Source organism: Euwallacea fornicatus, chromosome 3 (genome assembly GCF_040115645.1).
Source record: "Euwallacea fornicatus isolate EFF26 chromosome 3, ASM4011564v1, whole genome shotgun sequence".
Lineage (NCBI taxonomy): Eukaryota > Metazoa > Arthropoda > Insecta > Coleoptera > Curculionidae > Euwallacea > Euwallacea fornicatus.
The window spans coordinates 5058645-5076592 of record NC_089543.1 but is presented as its reverse complement, the minus strand read 5'-3'; the positions used below and the strand labels follow the sequence as shown (position 1 = coordinate 5076592).

The following is a 17948-nucleotide window of genomic DNA, read 5'->3' as shown; positions in this document are numbered from 1 at the left end:
TTTTTAAATCCGGTGAACGACACATAGGATCACGCTTTAGCGTAGTGTTCCTCTACCAGGAGTTTTGTTGGCGACAAGGCAAAAAATGACACACCCGCGCATGATCACCAGGGGTGCTCCAACCTATTCCGTATTATGCTCTCTTATCAAATTCGATGGAATGTGCATTCTAACAGCAACCAAAAATAGAAAAGATAATTTGGAGCTGCATAACGCATTGCACAGCGAGTCCACAATAGACAAGTTACGAGGGTATCAGTGGAGATTTAGATCAGCAGAAGTTGTCCGATTTGCATCAACGAGCGGCACGAGTTTGGGTCAGTCCGATAAAAACACAATTCTATTCATACGAAATAAAATGAGATTTCCCATATATGATAATGGTAATAAGAGAAGAGCTAATGCTAAAACGAATTACGGAACTTCGAAAGGACTTTTTTGATGTTTTTGTATTTCTTCGACGTGGATCTGAGTAACGGCATCACTCGGCGAAAATAATAAGCACATGCTCGTGATTAATGATTATAGGCATGAATTATTCAAGTGATAACGTGTCACAGAAGAGCGCTTATCTGCTCTTCGTCATAAAGTATGTATGAAATCATTTGTCACAGTGGGTTATGGACACAGCATAACATCAAAGATGTTAAGTCACTACAGAAAATTTCGCTCAAAAAACTGATTTTCCTTCTCATGGCGAGAAATGTGTTTATCTTTTAGCACGTGCCCTGTAGTGGCATTCTCCTTAGCATTATCAAAATTTACCACTATATTACTCTAGTTCCGACAGAGATATGTCAGGCTAAAGGTTCAAATATATCATGAGAACCCGAGATGTTAAGAAAGAAATGGTGGGGTAAAGTTTATGTTTAAGAGAGAAATTCCCAGCATCAATTTAAAGCATTTTGTAAACAAGTTCGTGTGTATCATCCGTAATTTTTTTCCACAATGCATCGGGCGGTATTAACGCTGGTGGTCATAATCGTTCTAAGTGATTCAGTTAATCATGTCTCAGGATTGAAATTTCCATCCTCGTTCTACTTCAGAACGGCTGCGGGTTCGGAACCTCTGGATAACAGTGTCGATAGCGAAGTCGGTGATCCGGCCGGGACGATAAGTGAGGCAGACTTTACCGCTCTGAGAATCGAATATATCAAAAATCAAATACTCAAGAAGTTGCGGCTGAAGGAAAAGCCCCAGATCAAACTCGAGGACTTGCCGAAACCTATCCAGGAGAATGAGAATATGCTTTCCGATGATAACATGGATTACCGGAGTTCCCTGGAAGATGGTTTTTACGGGAAAACTACTCAAGCTATAGTGCTTCCCTACGAAGGTGAGGTGGCAGTAAGATCGCTCATAGTCACACAGGCTCATAGCTCATACTTGGACATTTTTTTATTTCGCAGACAGAGATTAGCGTTTTATGTCCCTTTGAGGTACCACGAAAACGAAAAGAATCATGTTTATATATGAGGATTCTCTGAAGGTACATAATAATCGTAAATTTACGACTTCAAGAGATGGGTTTAATGGTTCTGCCTTCTTTAAAATCCACTATTCCTCTAAACGATTTATTCCTGGAAAGGCAATTTCGAGGAAGTGTATGCTCATAGTGGATGTCGATAATACATCTGTCCGCAATATTTGTTTTTCTATGGGACTGACACGCAGGCGGAGAGTAATTGTTGATGTCTGGCGAATGCGCTTATTGTCCTGTCCTGCAGCAACAGACATAACTTTATTTTTCTGCCAAATTTTAAGCATAAATTTTGATTCAAACACAAAAATCTTTAATGTGACAGAGTTTCAATTTACGATTCACCGTTCCTCTTCTCATATCTGACAATTCCAACATCCTCCTGATTATGCACGACCTTAAAGGCCTTTTCAGTCTTGATAACTTCACTGTGTTTTTTTCGATTTTTCCATTATGAATCAGTTCTCTGGTCGGAGTAGTTTGGTCACGTGTAGCGCAATGGGCCAGTACTTTGGCCAGTGTCCTCATATTCTTATTCGCTGATTACAGATTGCTTCAAGGCGCCTTTTGAAAAAAAAAAAATTAATAACCGATTTGTCACTATCTGTGCTCTGGAACGTGGTTGACCTGGGAACTCAAGATTAAATTTTCTCGTGCAATCATACTAACTCCGGGTGATCCATTATTGCCTGTTAATTAATTATACATTAATAACACTGATTTTGTTCTGCAGTAATATTTGATTAAATACGTTTCTATGGGGTATTTTGCTTTCATTCTGGAGAAACTTCGTCGCAAATGCCGTGAACACTCTTTCCTTGAAATTTTTCATTTATTGTAGAACTTCATATTTTCTACGGTGGCTGCGTTGGCCTGAGGTGTAATCACTATTTTCCTTATTTTCAGGCAAAAAAATTGCCTTATCGAAACCCAAATCCAATCAATAGTCAGATCCCTATTAGTGAGGTTCGCCAGTAATAGAGAGCCGGCAGACCCTTATTTAGCTCTTATATGTTATATAATCGCATATAGGGCGTTCATACGTAATTCAAGAAAATTAGTGTGACCGTCTTCAATGAGAGCGACAAATTTAGAAAAACGTTTTGCTTTGTGCTTTGGCATGCGATTAGTTTTCTTATTGTTAATTGTTTTATAAATATACGCATTTTTGAAATATTTATAATCTTTAATTTATGCAAAACAATAATAATCTTGGTTCGATATTTTTAAATAAGACACGTAAATACACATCATTAACGCCATAGTTTCTGATACGCGTTTAGGTCCAAAAGTTACTGGCGCAACAAAGGGGCATTATGCTAGGCGACAATGAACTTAATGTGGGGGCAAATGAATGCAAAAATTTTTTCTAGTTTGATGCAATTTTCCAGGAGATTTGCGTGCGTTTTTCGCCTGTATTTGGTTTGATGAAACTTAAAACAATAATTTAACTGCGAAGATCGCGCATTACTGCCACCAATATCAGAAGGGTGGGAGGGAAAACATCTTTTTCTATAATTGAATTAACGGTAGCATGTAGCTGGCTCATGTCGTAGATAACGAAGCATCTTCATAGAACTCTTAACATCAGTAATTACAGTGAGTTTATCATAAGACATTTAATCATACGACTTCAAGTCGGACTAGAGAGCGACTGTATGTCACCAATTTAAGATACTTAAACAGAAATGCGCAGATTTATTAACGTATGAGGTCAAATTCTTGACTAAGATGTAAATTATCACAAAGTGTAATTTTTCGTTTCGTTTCCAGATAACGTATCTCGCTAAAATCTTACATAAGAGGGTTCTACATAAAATAGCTCATATCTAGGCTACATTATAAAATGTCATAGGTCCCAATAAAATCTCTATGATTTTAATTGATTAATGATAAAAGTAGTTCTTGGAACTCTATCAAGTGTTTTCGAGAAGAAATCAATGTCTATTTGCATGGGGCTATCTACTAACGAGATTTTGACTTCAAAGTCCTATTGTATTGATGCGCAACTACCAGCATGATAATTCTTAAATTCTGGATTGCTTTAAGTATCCAGGATAAAAGCAATTCCTTAGTAAATCGAATAGACAATAGACTAACATTAAGCCCACATGTACTTTTTTCTCACGAGGAAACTGTACGAAAATCCGACTAGTTGTTTTAGCGCCCGGGTAGCGTGAAATTCAGCGAAGTGTCTGTGCACTAAAAACCGCTGGTGGAAATAAACTTCTCCGACCCGGAACTAGTCTTGAGCATCTAGAAGACGTCAAAATTCTGTTGCTTATTGTTTTACGAATCTAAATTATAGTTTTCTTTCAACGGACAAATGTTTGTTGCACCCCTATTATGTCGCACATTCCGCCCTATTCTGTTCGTTATTGCGTTGTCCTATTGTTCTTGAGTACCGGCACGTTCCATTCGTTGCTTTCCTTTGACAATTGCAAAATGGGTACTGCGGCAACGGTACCACTTCGTTTTGGTTTCCAACCCGCTGTTGATGAGGGAAGTTGGGGTCAGAATATTCACTCCCTGGTTTAGCGTTTCCCATTGTTCAAAAACACGAAGCTCTGTGTAACTTCATCCATTTATCCACGTTGATTGAACTTTCAGGTTTTTAATTTTCAAAATTTACATTTTGAAAAATAATTCTTCTCTATCTCTGACCCCTTGAAAATATCGTCAATATTATAATTTCTTATCTATTATTGTTCAACTAAAATTCTCGATAATTTTTGAGTTTAGAGACAGCGTGGGCATTTTATATCAGGGCCGGCATCGGCGAGTCTGGCGCTCTGGGCAAAATTTTCAATTGCCGCCCCCTTACCCCCAAGAAAAACCGTCGACCGGCAAAATCCGTTCTCCTGGGTCGTCAAACAACATCCCCTCCTCCCCATAAAGCCGACACTGTATTTTATAAAATATCTTTAAAATCCCTTAAATAATGCAAAAACTTTATCAAGTACCTGGAGATTCATAAGTAATTTATTCTGGATATTTGGCTCTTTCCCTACAGTGAGAAAATATTAATATTATTTAGTATCATGGTTGATGAGAATGAAGGGAAGACGGGGAGAGCTGCGGAACTAAGAGCTAAGCCACGAAAATCATTGGGGTTTTGTTACTGTTCCGAAGTTTTGGAAAATATACATATTTTATTTTTTTTACAAATTGGAGAAGAAGCGAATGAATATGAAAAAGTGTTAAAAAAATCATTGGGGAAATAAATAAAATCAACCAGAGAGGAACTTCGGATAAGGAGGCGAGAGGGCGAGGGGAGAAAATAAAAAACTGAAATACCTATAAAAACTAACAATTAACAGAGAGTATTAAATTGATTAACTGAAACTTACAATGTCGCTTCTAAAAGACAACAAAAAGCCATTTGAAGAACGTGTAAGTTAACTGAGGAAGTTATCAATAGAAAGGTCAGGTTTGAGTCTTGAGTTCTGTAAGGGACTGAGGAGGTTTTCACTTCCATTTTAAAGGGGTTAATAACATAAATAATTTCAAGCATCAACTGTAACTCTGGAAATCTTGTAGATATCTGCAGACTTACGCCTTGGACCGATATGAGACTGAAGGAGCCAACATAAAAATAATCTTATAACGTTGTAGTAGTGACTAGGCTATTTTCGATTGCTTGTTTACAGAATAGAATTCGACCTTTAGCTTCAATATTTTTATGAATTTTTAGTGCATTTTTTTGCATAAACATTTCTGCGACTGATTACACAATTACTTACACAATTGACTAACTAATTAATTTCTTTCCAGATGATGCGCGTTGCCTTAGGAAAATAGATTATCCTTCGGCATGCCTACCATTCCAGATGCCCAATGATATCCACAGTTCTGATGTAAGCACTGCGGAATTGTGGTTTCACAAGAAGTCCGATGTAATGGATCCACACAATCAAACCTTCATAATCTATGAAGTAGCCCATTGGGACACGAACAAGAGCTTCCAAAAGACGAACCCTCTGGCAATACAGGATACGAACATAAGTGGTGAGTTGTCCTTACCATGGGAAGTTCAATAACTTAAGACTTTTAAACAAACCACGTATAAAGGTTTTTGCGTTTATATCGCGAGGAAATTGGGGGTGTTAACAGATATATGTTTAATATTATTATTGACAAGAAAATATTTCATCTGGCCTTGTCATAATATTAAACAATAACACGATTATTATACACTTCTAATCAATCTATGTGAACGTCGGCAATAAATATTGGGTGCACCTCAGGCACCCTCCTACTCAGTACTGGCTTTGTGGGGGAGCGAGATTGGACGAGGGCTGCGAGCGCCATATTTGCTAACACTGACCCTGCACTTACCTTCCCCTCCCACTATGGCCAATCCTTGGCTACCTAATAATAATATCAACTTCTACCTTTTTCAGAGGGTTGGTTGAAGGTAGATGTCAGCTATGTAGTGAAGAAATGGCTGGACTTCCAGTATTCCCCCATTCATGCCATCAACGTAATTTGCAAGACTTGCGGCTTAGACAAATCTCAATCTCCTCTGTCATCCTCAGGGGACCTGAGGCCGTTCTTGATCATTTACACGCATTCGCAACAAAGACGGTTAGTTTCGAAATCCATTACTGCAACGATTGGCCCTTATAACTAATACTAATCTTAGAGCTCCAATTTATCGACGACTGAAAAGATCAACTGACTGCAGAAATTCGCCCAATGAGTGCTGCAGGGAGAGTCTCTATGTCTCTTTCGCTGATATAGGATGGAGCGATTGGATCATTAAACCTGACGGGTACAACGCCTACTTTTGCCGAGGGTCTTGCACCACGCCCACAGCCATCATGAACAGTGCTAGTCAGCATAACAGCATAATTCAGGTATGTTTTGCGCAGGTAGTACGCACAGCCACCATCAATGCGCAGTCGGTCCAAAGCTTTTTTTGATTTCGTGAAGGTATCGATACTCTGCGGTGTAATTCTTTTTCATTGCCTACGGGATGTCCTAATTAGAACTACAGGATGCTTTCGACATTTTAATATTGTTCTCTCTTTCTTTAAGCCATTCAGATCAACTTAATCTCATTATCTCAAAAACTGTTGAAGATTGATGCAGGACCTGCGTCATAGAAATTGCTAGAAACCTCTCATTGAACAGAAAGAGATCGTAACATTGCAGCTTTCCCGTTAAGAAAAAACGATATATTAAATGGTGAAAAAGTTATTTATCATATTTGCACCGCTGGGACGTCCTGCTCGATCTTTAATTTCCTCGAACACGAGCTAACAATCGCAGCGTGCGCACGCTTGTATTTACCTCGTTCCCGACAATTCGTCCAGTACTTGCGCAGTTCAAAAATTTTAACCACAAAATTTTTTCATAGATTTTTCTGTTCTTTTCAGAAAATGATGGGCAGTTCCAATCGAAAAGGGTCACGTCCTGAGCTAACCCCGTGCTGCGCGGCTACCCAATTTCAGCCATTACATTTAATCTACATGGATGGTAATAAAACGCTAACGACGAAACTACTGTCGAATATGATCGTGGAAACATGCGGGTGTATGTAAACTACCTGGAAAGTTGATTTATGTACATAGTGGATGACAATAGATTCTTAATAATTAAGAATTCATAGGCGATTCTTGGGAATAATTCTAGTTTGAATTTGAAATTTTCAACACTCTGTCTTAAAAAAATCTTCACTTGTATCTGTTTATCAGAATTTCGTGACAGCTTAGGGAATTTTAATGGAGATGGGAGCAATAGCAACTTAGTCAATTATTATTAGAAAAAATGAATATTGTATAGGTGTCTAAGAAATGTTTTCAGCAGTATTTTTAGTGATATGCAGTACCGGCCTTAGGGGGACGAGGTTAGGTGGCGACCCAGGGCGGTAGACCAGGAAGGGTGGCGAATTTCCTTGACTGGGTTAAAAATTTCGCCCAGGACGCTAGACTTGCTAAGGCCGGCCCTGGTGATATGTATATTGACTTTGGCAACGCACGAAGTTACACTTTCTCCATCATAAGCAAGACTGTTAAAAGATGGAAAAAGGTTTTAACATAGTGTTATATTTAGAGAACAGGACCAAAGGGCGCTTCAGAAGGAAAGCACTGCTTATCTATAATTCTGCTGTTTGGTTTTTGGCTCTCGTGCTCAAATTTACAGCATACAGCAGGCCCATTGGTACCTAACTGATATAAAGTCGGCCTAAAGGCAAAGATTTCAGGCTTGGCAGGACCAATCGTATATTTGCATTTAGACTGTCTTTTGCCAGTTTTTGAACGTTCGAAATATTATTTTCGTGTATAATTCATCTCGAACTTTTCTTTAATCGCGCGGGCGCGATGTCTTACTAAATTTAGCACGTTACGAAAAAATATGTGAACCCTCTATATCGATATTGTCTGAAAGTAGAGTTTATGCCCTAAGTACTTATAACATGACTTTGTTGGAGGTAATTTTTTTCTAAGTAATTTATGAGCTTGCAGAGAGTGTAAACACTTTAGTTTTATTATTTATTTTATTTATTATCGTTTGGCCTTTTGGTACTTATGGTACGTTAATTTTGATGTTTATGTGCTGGAATATTATTTATCTGAAGTGTTTACATATCCGGGGTAATATTTAAACTTCGATCCTTTATTTCTAGTGCAATTACATACACGGTACTAGCCATATTGTGTTCTAATGCCATTAACTTGTGATAAATAATTTTAAGCACTCCTAGGAACCCTTTTAGGTGTAATATAGGTTTTTTACATTAAATTATTTTTTAGTAACAATAGCGACAAGTTTCCTTTATGGTTACAATAACTTCCCGTACTTCACCCATATTTCTGCGACTAAAACCATCCCGCTCCAGCACATCCCTGATATCCATATCACCAAAACGGCAAAATAATTCTCGAACAATAGCATAGTCTCAGACTCATCCACCAAGAGTCTCTTGTAGTTCACAAATGAGCTGAACGACGCTCCGTATTCTCTAACCCTCAAAGCCAAAGCGTTGATCTTTTTGAAATAAGGCGACTTGGCCTTGCAGTAGTAAGAACCAAAGGCAGGTTGCACTATCTCTTGAAGTTTCCGGTAGTGGAATGGACGCTTTTGGTTTGCATGCCATTTGGCGATTCTGTCGAAAGTTTCCGCGGAACCAACAAACGCATTTTCCTCATTACTGCCGATCTTACTGTGCCATATCGTCTTGTTCACTAGCGTGGTGGCGAAATCAGACGGTACCGGACAGTCAGTATTGAAAATTTTCAGGGAACTTCTACGAAGTTCCTCTAAACTTGTAATTTCGTTATGGTAATTCGTGACGATTATGTTACGGAAGATAAAGAGGTCCAATATAGCTCCATTAAATACGCAACACAAGAACCACAGTGCTTTTATTGGGGATTTCTCCTTCGCAAAGTGGCGCATTGGAGTTCTGAGCTGCACCGCCATAAAACTGAGGTAGTCCATTTTTTTGGCTTTCGAGACGTATTTGTTCAATATTGACACCATTACTCCAACCAAAATATTAAGCGGGAGAATGCGAATCGAGAAAACTTTCAAAAAACGCCTCCACTTGGGAATCGGCTTGCCTTTGGGCACTATCATCATCAAGTTGTTCATCGTTTGTGGATACAATCTCGTTATTCTCCCCTTGTATTCTACGGGTATGGACTGCCCCGTGAAGACTTGCAGCATCGGGAAAATTTCCACGTCTTCATATATTAGCCTGCGTTGGATTTGATCTATCGTGCTTGTGTCTTTTTCAACCACTACGTCAATAATAGTAGCGTTGAAGTAATCCTTTAAACACATTTTAAAGTTGAAGGCGTAGTCATTGTAGTTGGAGCTTGGAGGAAAAATGATTTTGCCAATGACAAATAGCTTTAGCGGGAGTCCGTTCATGTTTTTCAACTTATCGGGGAATTCTTGGAATTTTTTGTTCAGTGCGCTGTTGAAGACCTGAAGCTTTTCTGTGAAGGGATTGTAACTCGTCACCATTAAATTACTATTAAAATGTATTATCACGAAGTCTAAGACAAGGACCTTCCAAACTTGTTTCGACATGAATATAATCTGGTTAGTGGGTCCCACCTTAAAACACATTACGAATTTGTACTTCCCCATATTGGTGAAGTACCTGGAACGCACTAATTCATCTAGCTTATCGTAGAAATTAGTGAAGCTCCTGATAGCTACAACAGTAAGGCTCCACTCAGTATCGGAGAAAATACGATTGTCAAATCTATCGGTAATGATCTTCTTACACTTAGAGAACCTTATGTAGCTGCTCATGATATCATTACACTGCCCATCCTTCCAGTCCACTATAATATTGCAAACTGAGTACAGTTTGTAGTCTTGCACGTTCCTTAGGTAGTTCTGTATTTGACTGGATAGATTGTGGTCTACAAATATGTCTGCAATTTTTTGAATTGTGCAGCTGATGAGCGTCAATATGAGAATAAATATTCTTAATGAAGTCATGGTTGCTGATGCTCAACGTTAGATAGGAATGTCGAGAATAATGTGTTTCCAAGACTAGTTAGGAACTTTTATGTAGACATAATGAAAAAATAGGAAATTGGTATGTAAAAAAGTTCGGCAACATGAAACTGACATTATCACTGGATATACAGAACACGTTCCTAAACGACTAATAAATATAGGTCTAAGTCACTATTGGAATTTAAGGATTAATATGTGAGCTTAGTCCTATCACGTTAATCGTAACACAGAAATGGATAACGTCTGTTCTTAGACCCTTTTTGCTGACAATTGACTAAACTTAACTTACATGTGGGGTTTGTTTCAGTAATCTATAATATATTGCGTAAGGCATCTTTCGTTATCTTAACTCAACTCTCGTTCTTCCTCATGCGGTTCCTCCAGAATCCAGTTACTTTATCCACTGGAAAGTCCAGATTGCACAACTAGGACTGGATACAGCAAGTCTGGCACCCTGGGAGAAATTTTTAGTGACCAACCTCTACCGTCAAGAAACCTACCCCCCCTAGGCCGGTACGGGGCATAACACGAAAAGCATCATGGGAATTTGGTCGTGATAAAATAGAAAAATCTTTGCCATTTAAGTAGATGCTCGCTTAGCCGCGTTTTGGGAATGATTGTGAAAAAGGGCCATCTATTCGAGATAATCAGCGGATATTCCCAGAATGTTTACATGATCATATGAACTGCAACGTAGTTTTTGGGTTTCTCCTCGCTGAACCGCGTAGCTCGCCGCAGAGTGGAACTAACCAACGTAAAATGTTGTAAAGAAAAATTGATTCTGTACTTTGCTTCAGTTGGCGCGTGCGCACGCTATTTTTTCTAAAATCAACGGTCGATCAACTCAGAACTGTACAGATAGCGCACCTACTTACAGCCCTGTCAAAAACAAACGTTTTCCTTTGATGTTCCTGCACTTGCCGGATCGCGGTAGCTCCTGTTGGAGAATCGCGAAATTTGGCGTCCTTCAGTGCAGAGCAAATTTCCAAAGCGCAGTGCAGCGCGACGCGATCACGCTGTAACACCTTAACGCTCCACGTTGCGCAGAAATGGTTTAAACAGCGCTGCGCGATGGGTCTGGAGCAAAATCACCAAACATTTTTTACACAAAACAGAAAATATTTATTTAACCATTTTTTTTTACATTTTCTGAATGTTCGTCATAGAACTTAATATAATTTAAATACATTGTATTGGGTATTGTTCAATCGCATTGCACAGGAACTTCCATATTTACGCTCATAGTTTCGGACTTCGTGCTGAAATCGGTAGATCTTCCCTGATCGATTTGCGCTTTGAAAATGTAAGCAGCCTTAGTGGCTGTAATGCAGTGAACTGGGACCAGCTTGGTAAAACTCCTCTGGACTGAGCCTCTGCAGGTAGGCAATGGGTGGATGCTGAAGCAAATGTGACCATTCTCCTCGACGTACCGGTTGAGCATCCTGGTTCCGGACTGCGTTGCTTTTTGGAAAGATGACTGTGACCTTCCGACATCGAGGTCGGAGATGATATCGGCGTACACGGGCAATATCTTGGGTACGCATTCACTTCCCCATTCTCCAAAACGGTGCTGACGGCGACCCCTCTTAGAACTTATCTGGAAGTTTTCAGTGAACTTTTCTGGAGTTCTCACAACGCACTTGGCGGGAACGGTGAAGTCTTCCTGTTGGTCCTCGCTGTAGCGACCGCAAAGACCGTAGATTGAGTCACGCAAGGCTCCGTCGATGGCAGTCACTTTAATGCGTTGTCCGTCGAAGATCACGTAGAAGCTGTGATGGAATTGAATTTTCACTTCACCGTTAGGTAAAGAGTAAATTTCGACAAATCCGTCGTATAAATCGGCACTTTGTTTGTCGTCAAATGTCATTTGCTTGCCATCAACCAAAACGGAGGCTGCAGGGCTTGATCCAGAGAATTTGCCTTGGTTGGGCTTCATCTGGATCTCTACAGTTTTGCCCATAGTTTTTTCATGATTGAAAGAAATGATCACTTCCTTTTGGTTGTCCGATGTCTGGCGGGCTAGGATAACGCAGTTCTTGAGTTGTTGCTTCAATTGCATCTCTACGGTTTGCTGTTCGTCGCCCTTCCATCTGGCGTCTTTGGGGATGTATTGCATCACTACGGTGTATAGTTGCTTGTCCAGGGATAAGGAGTATGACTTGTTACTGAAGGTCTGAGCGACATTTTGGTCAATCACGCAGGTTGCTATAAGAGAAACGGTGTAAAATTCATTCATAACTCAAAAATAAGTCTTACGTCTGATGTTCTTCAGGCCCCTAAAATGACCCCAAAGTCTGGAACCCATGTGGAATACAGGGTGTGGCACCAACACGGCATGAACAATTTCGCTGTTGTAGGACTGGTTGTAGATCTTGTATTGCTTATCTTTAATAATAAATGTGGCGTTGAGTTGGTGTAAATTTTCAGGTTGGAACTGAACCGTTCCTTTTACGGTATTGTCCGCTTCCGCTGGTACATATTCGAATTCGGTCATTGGGAAGTAATAGACGAAACTCGCTTTGAAGACATCATCGACGTACTCGGCGAATCGCTTGTTGAGGTTCTCAAACTGGACTTTGTATTTAATATCATCCAGGAAGTTAGCTCTGATGGTCATATATTGGCAGGCAGGGAGTTGGAAGTTGCCTTCTTGCATTTGTTCTTTGCAGACGTGGTACAAAGAGTCTTCAGTGGTTAGGTACTGCTTGCGAGCCTTGCTTCTGGTCATGTGCACTTGAGCAGAGATCCTGGTTTCTTTGTTGTCAGCCTGACCATGTTGGAACTTACAGGTAATTTTGGCAGATGGTTCGGTGGTGAGGGAATAGGTCAGATCTAATCCGTTGGTGTTAGGGACATCACCTCTAAGCTCAAAAGCGGAATATGTGTTTTGCTTTCTGTTTTTGTAGTAAACCAATGCCTTTGACAAAGATCCAACGTTGCTCTTAGCAATAGAATATCCCAAAATGTATTGCATCTTCTCGTCTCCTTCGCACTCCATAGAGATATCAGTACTGTAGAAACGTACACTCTTAATTCCAGATCCAACGTGTCTCATCAATTCCTGTTGACGTTCCTGAGGTTCATCGCTTTGAAGCTTAGTCGCCAGTTGGCTCAAGCTGAGGAAGTCTTCCTCTTTTTCAATCTCAGGTTTCTGCACGTACTCGTGACTATGTTTAAATCGGAAAGTAACTTTGCGCACAGTTGACTGCTTGGGGTTGAACCTAAGGCTAGCTTCAGTGTAGGTGAGGGTAGCTTTGTCCCACAGTTCGTCCCACAAAGTAACGAAGTTCTCGGATTTCCACATTGAAGTCAAACTGCCCAAGTTGAAGTTTTGGACGGGGTGGTGGCCCCATGCACGGAAGGACAAACCGGTTTCTTTCTTTCCAAACTCGAAGTCGAAGAATCTGTGCTGTTTCTCATGATCCTTGATGATGAGAGTGTTGGGTCTCAAGGCTACGGGCCTGATTGTCATGATATCGCTTCTTGAGGTATAAGGCGTGCTGGAGAAGTGCAATAAACGAGCTCCTTCGTGTTTCTCTTGGAATTCGAACTCGACCTTAGCCTGCTTGTTCTTCACATCGATGTCGACCTGAGCTTTGAATGGAATGTGACTATGAAGGGTTCTGTCATAACCGGCTAAGTAAATTTGGTGATCGAATGGAGTGACAAAGCTCAAGTGGCTCTGGACTTTCCCACTGATGGTGACGTAGGTGTCTACATCTCCTACAATTTTTTCAGGTGTGTATATTCTGTTCTTCTGGGAAATCTGGGGAGTAGCGGTGGCCTTAATTTTTCCTTCCAATCGTACTAGCACAGGCACATCATAAGTGTACAGGAATGGAATACCCATTTCAGTGGGGAAAGACAGGGCCAATTCCTGGAGTTGTCTAAGTTTGGCATAATTGAATTGTTTGCCGCTCTTAAGCTGTTCCTCTTGTTGGCGAATAACTGAAAGACGGGACTTTTTAACATTCCATTAACTCACATGACTAAATTCGCTTACTTTCCGGCAATTGCTCCATGGTTTGGTTGTCGAAAGACCAGAGTTTTTGCATGTGCTCTATCTCAGAGAAGATAATGTACTCCAACTGTTCTCGTTCCTCACGCTCGTACTTCATCAACTGGGCAACTTTGCTGCTGGAGAAACTGCCGTCATTTTGCTGCTCTTGAGATCTATCAAAAGAGTCACATTTCGGTTATCTGGAATCAAACTCATCTACAAAAAATACCTTTGATTGCTGGCCTTCCGGAATTCTTCGGTTTGGCGGTAGAAGACGTTGGTAAGTTCCCTAATACTGGAAATCACAGATTCGAAGTGGAAGTGCGGGAACTTCATTCCATGCATCTTATTTACGAAGTCAAAGCCGAGCATTTTTGGAAAGCTGCTGTCTTGGCTTCCATATTCGCCAAATTGATGTCTTACGTGGACTTCCATTTCCTGGGCGACATAGTCGTGGAGATGCAGGTAGCTTTGGTCGGCTCCGTACTGCTTTTTGGTCAAAAGGGGCACGGCTGATTGGGCGGCTTCCCTTCTGTTATCAAATATTGCACAATTGGCTTGTAAGGCTTCAAACTTCTTTTGTGAATAACTTACAATTCTCTTGATTCGGGTGACCATAAACGGCTGGCAGATACCAAAACGGACTTAACAGCGGCATTGACTTGCTCTTGAGCATCAGTGTTGGTGTACTGAGCCATGCGTTGCATTATTTCGACTGGTGGGTTGGTCTTCATCAGTTGGTACACGGCAGCTACCCTAATTTCAGGAAGTTCGGCGGTGTTTTGGTAAATCTATAACATGTCTTAAATGGAACTTCAACTTCTTCTGGAATCTGCCTGCTTACCTTGTAGAAAACAGAGCGGGCAACAGTAGGGTTGAAATAGGCTAGCCTACCCAGGCAGATGACCATCCATAACCTTTGGAATTGGGAAACGAACTTATGACCTTCCAAGTAATCTTCGAACACTTCCAGAATCTGCCTGCTTCCAATGTTTCCAATAGCGCGTGTATAGACGTGGATTTTGGTAGCGTCACCTTGGTTCACAGCATTTTTCAATTCTTCAGACAAATATGGCAATACAGTGGATTTAATGTATTCCCTGCCCTCTTTAGTGTTGAAGGATCCAAAGACGTGGACTGGGTATTGGTTGTGAGATTCGTTGCTGTTAACGTAAACTCTGTACACCAAGTTGGTGTAGCACAGAATAGCAGATTCGTTCAAGAGCTGTTGGTTCTTGACTTCAGGACTCTTAACCAGCTCGAACAACTTCTTCATGTAGTCTTCGGTAGGGACTCGAAGAGCGTTGGTCATGGTACAGATAACTTGGCTAGCTTCCCTCTTTTCGATTTTCTTGGATTGGATCCATTGCTTGATGTTTATGAAGGCTGGTCCAGTACCGGCTTCAGCTACGGAATCGCGGAAAACGGTCCAAGCCAAGTGCCCTTGGTTCTCCTGGTTTTGAGAGTACAGCTCTTCAGCGACGGATTTAATCTCATCTTCATTCATCAAGCGAATTAGGGAATTCAAGATAGTGTATTTGTCTAAACTTGACTCAGACAAGATCTTCTCTGGATCTTCCATTTCACTGCTGATTTCTTTGGCGAGTTTTTCTACGTTTCCTTTGAGGTCGAAGTCGCTGTTTTCTTTTATGGATTTTCCGTGATATCCCACCATGTATGGCAGAAGGGGAAAGTCCGGAACCCTGGAGAGTTGAGGCTTATGTTGTTCCTGGGACAACTTTTCAGATGTCAAGATGGACCTGGTGAATCTGTTTGACCGTTGCTCCTCTGGGTAGTTGCTTGAGCTGTCATCATTTTCCCAATGTTTTTCTAATTTATGGTGAACCTTGTTGCTGGAAGAAAAGGGAATTTCGTAAGTGTAGACCAAACTTCCAATGTCTGTCGGGTTTGACAGTTCTTCAGGTTGTTGACCGGTTTTCATAGTATTCAGTGTAACATTCATCATACTGACGACGGATCCCATTTGTTTGTTCTTAAAAATGGGATTGATCACGTTCTTATTGATAGTGTAGGAGTTTTGAACGAAATAGCTGGAAAGGTCTCCAGTAAGAATGATGCGGGAGTAAGATTCTCTGATGAAGAATTCTCCCATTTTGTTGGAGGATGGCTCAGATTCATCAATATGTCCAAATCCGTAGTGATACGAGGGCCTGCTTTCAGCGTTAGTGAAATTTTTGAACTTGGTGACTTCGATGACTCCCTGACCATTACGTTTCAGGTTGTTTTGAGGAACCAACCAGGGTTGGCTTTGAAGCAAGTATTCGGGCAAATAGTGAACGTCGTAGAGAGTTTCAGTTTCACCTGTTACAGTCTCTTCCATGGTTTGGAAAACTCGATCAAGTTTGTTGTTTCCTGGCATGTGGTTCACAGGGCTGGGGATGATGTTCGTTCCCTGCAAGTCAAGCTGGAATTGACTCACAATACTCTTGATAATGTTAGCTTCCCAGTTAGTAATATCTTTTTCCACAATCAGCGACTTAATTAAGCCGCCTTTCAGTTCCATGAGGAATGGGGATGGCTTCATTGTCAGCTGTTTGTAGACCAACTGGTTTTCGGGGATTTCAGATCTCCAACCATCAGGTAATTGGCTCTGGATTTGGGCGTATTGCGGGTTAACTATTTTTCCTTGCAATTTTCCGTCAGGACGAAGCAGAATTAGTAACTTGCATTTGAAGATAATTCCGGAATACTGGTCAAAGGCTTCATGGAGGCTGCTCAGGGTGCGTCCATTAACCACATATTCATATTCGGTATTTTCTTTCCATGCCGCAGAAGCAGAGGCGTAGGCAAGCCCCACTGAAACAAAAAAAGCCAGAAATTATAGAGCTAGATGGTCAGTTAACCGCAGTTTATGTGATAGAGAACGACCGATGTTGGTGGCCGGGGGGCGCTTCTACTTAATTAATTTTTTAAGATTCAGGAGACTAGGAGTTTCACTCTTTATATCAAATAGTTGATATATTATAGACCTCTAAATTACAAAAATGGAAAATTTTACATTTCGTTATGTTAAAAAATTGTTTGAAGAAAGGTCTAGAACAGATGAGGACCTCTCATTTAAAAACGGTAATTTAAGACAATAAAATTTAAGGTATGCTGAGATTGTCGATCGATGAAGTCAGAATAAATATTAGAAAACTAAAAAAAAAAAACAAATAGGGAAATTTATAAAAATCGAGATAAATGAAAAATAAAAGTTGAAAGAGAGGCTACTTACCCACTAAACACAAGGCCAGTTGAGACCACATTGCTAATGTGATGTAAGTTAACACCAGCCGCAGAATGTGATGTTACCAAGAACCAACCCGTATTTATATGAAAATTTAGCTGAATTTGCGGAGATATATTCAAATATCCAGCTAAGAAATGATGAATGAACTTTGCTTATCGCTTTTTATTATGCAAAGTCTTTATCTCGCAGTATTGAATAATTGAGTTTCTTTGACTGAATTTTTACGCCTTCCACAAAATTCAGAAATAAGAATTACCCCTCGAGTCAAAGCAGCACCTGTGTGCTTAGATGTACCGGTCGTACTGGAATTTCAAAGATATGTGCATAAATAGAAAAACCGACATTTGTTTTTAATTGTTCAAAAGATATTGAGAATTTTTGCTCACTAAGAGCGCATTTTCTTGTTTTCCAATTTTCCTAATTAATAGTTTTTTAGCTGATCACGTCAATATATTATGTCGTTGGCGTCTGGTTTCTGAGCAGACCTGACTTTATGAAAAGAAAACCCATGGATCCCAAATTTAAAAATATTTTTACCATACCCAACGGCCTTCTCATAAAACGAATGGGGAGTCGAGTTTGAACAACCCTATATACACTTTATAGCAGTGGTACCCAAACGTTTTCGACCTGGGGCGCTTTTCTAATATAACAATTTCACCCGCGACTCTACATTATTGAATAAACGTTCATTCATTGGCTATTTATAATTTATTGCTTAATTGAATTAA

At 40.2% G+C, this 17948-nt stretch overlaps 2 protein-coding genes across 2 annotated transcripts; one reads left to right on the top strand and one right to left on the bottom strand.

Moving 5' to 3' along the window:
- The first annotated feature begins 722 nt into the window (after positions 1–722).
- Positions 723–8246, top strand: LOC136350455 (growth/differentiation factor 8-like). Its single transcript, XM_066302163.1, is given in 6 exon segments — positions 723–932; positions 935–1336; positions 5255–5488; positions 5884–6067; positions 6126–6339; positions 6862–8246. Coding segments are annotated over 6 exon segments (1266 nt in total). The 5' UTR covers positions 723–865; the 3' UTR covers positions 7027–8246.
- A 2816-nt stretch (positions 8247–11062) lies between these two features.
- On the bottom strand, positions 11063–17347 carry LOC136350306 (vitellogenin-like). Its single transcript, XM_066301831.1, has 7 exons — positions 17203–17347; positions 14809–16781; positions 14559–14755; positions 14194–14496; positions 13968–14137; positions 12221–13912; positions 11063–12169 (listed from the first exon to the last, which is right to left on the bottom strand). Exons 1-7 carry the CDS (start codon positions 17231–17233, stop codon positions 11169–11171), a joined length of 5367 nt encoding a protein of 1788 aa, XP_066157928.1. The 5' UTR covers positions 17234–17347; the 3' UTR covers positions 11063–11168.
- Positions 17348–17948: the final 601 nt, after the last annotated feature.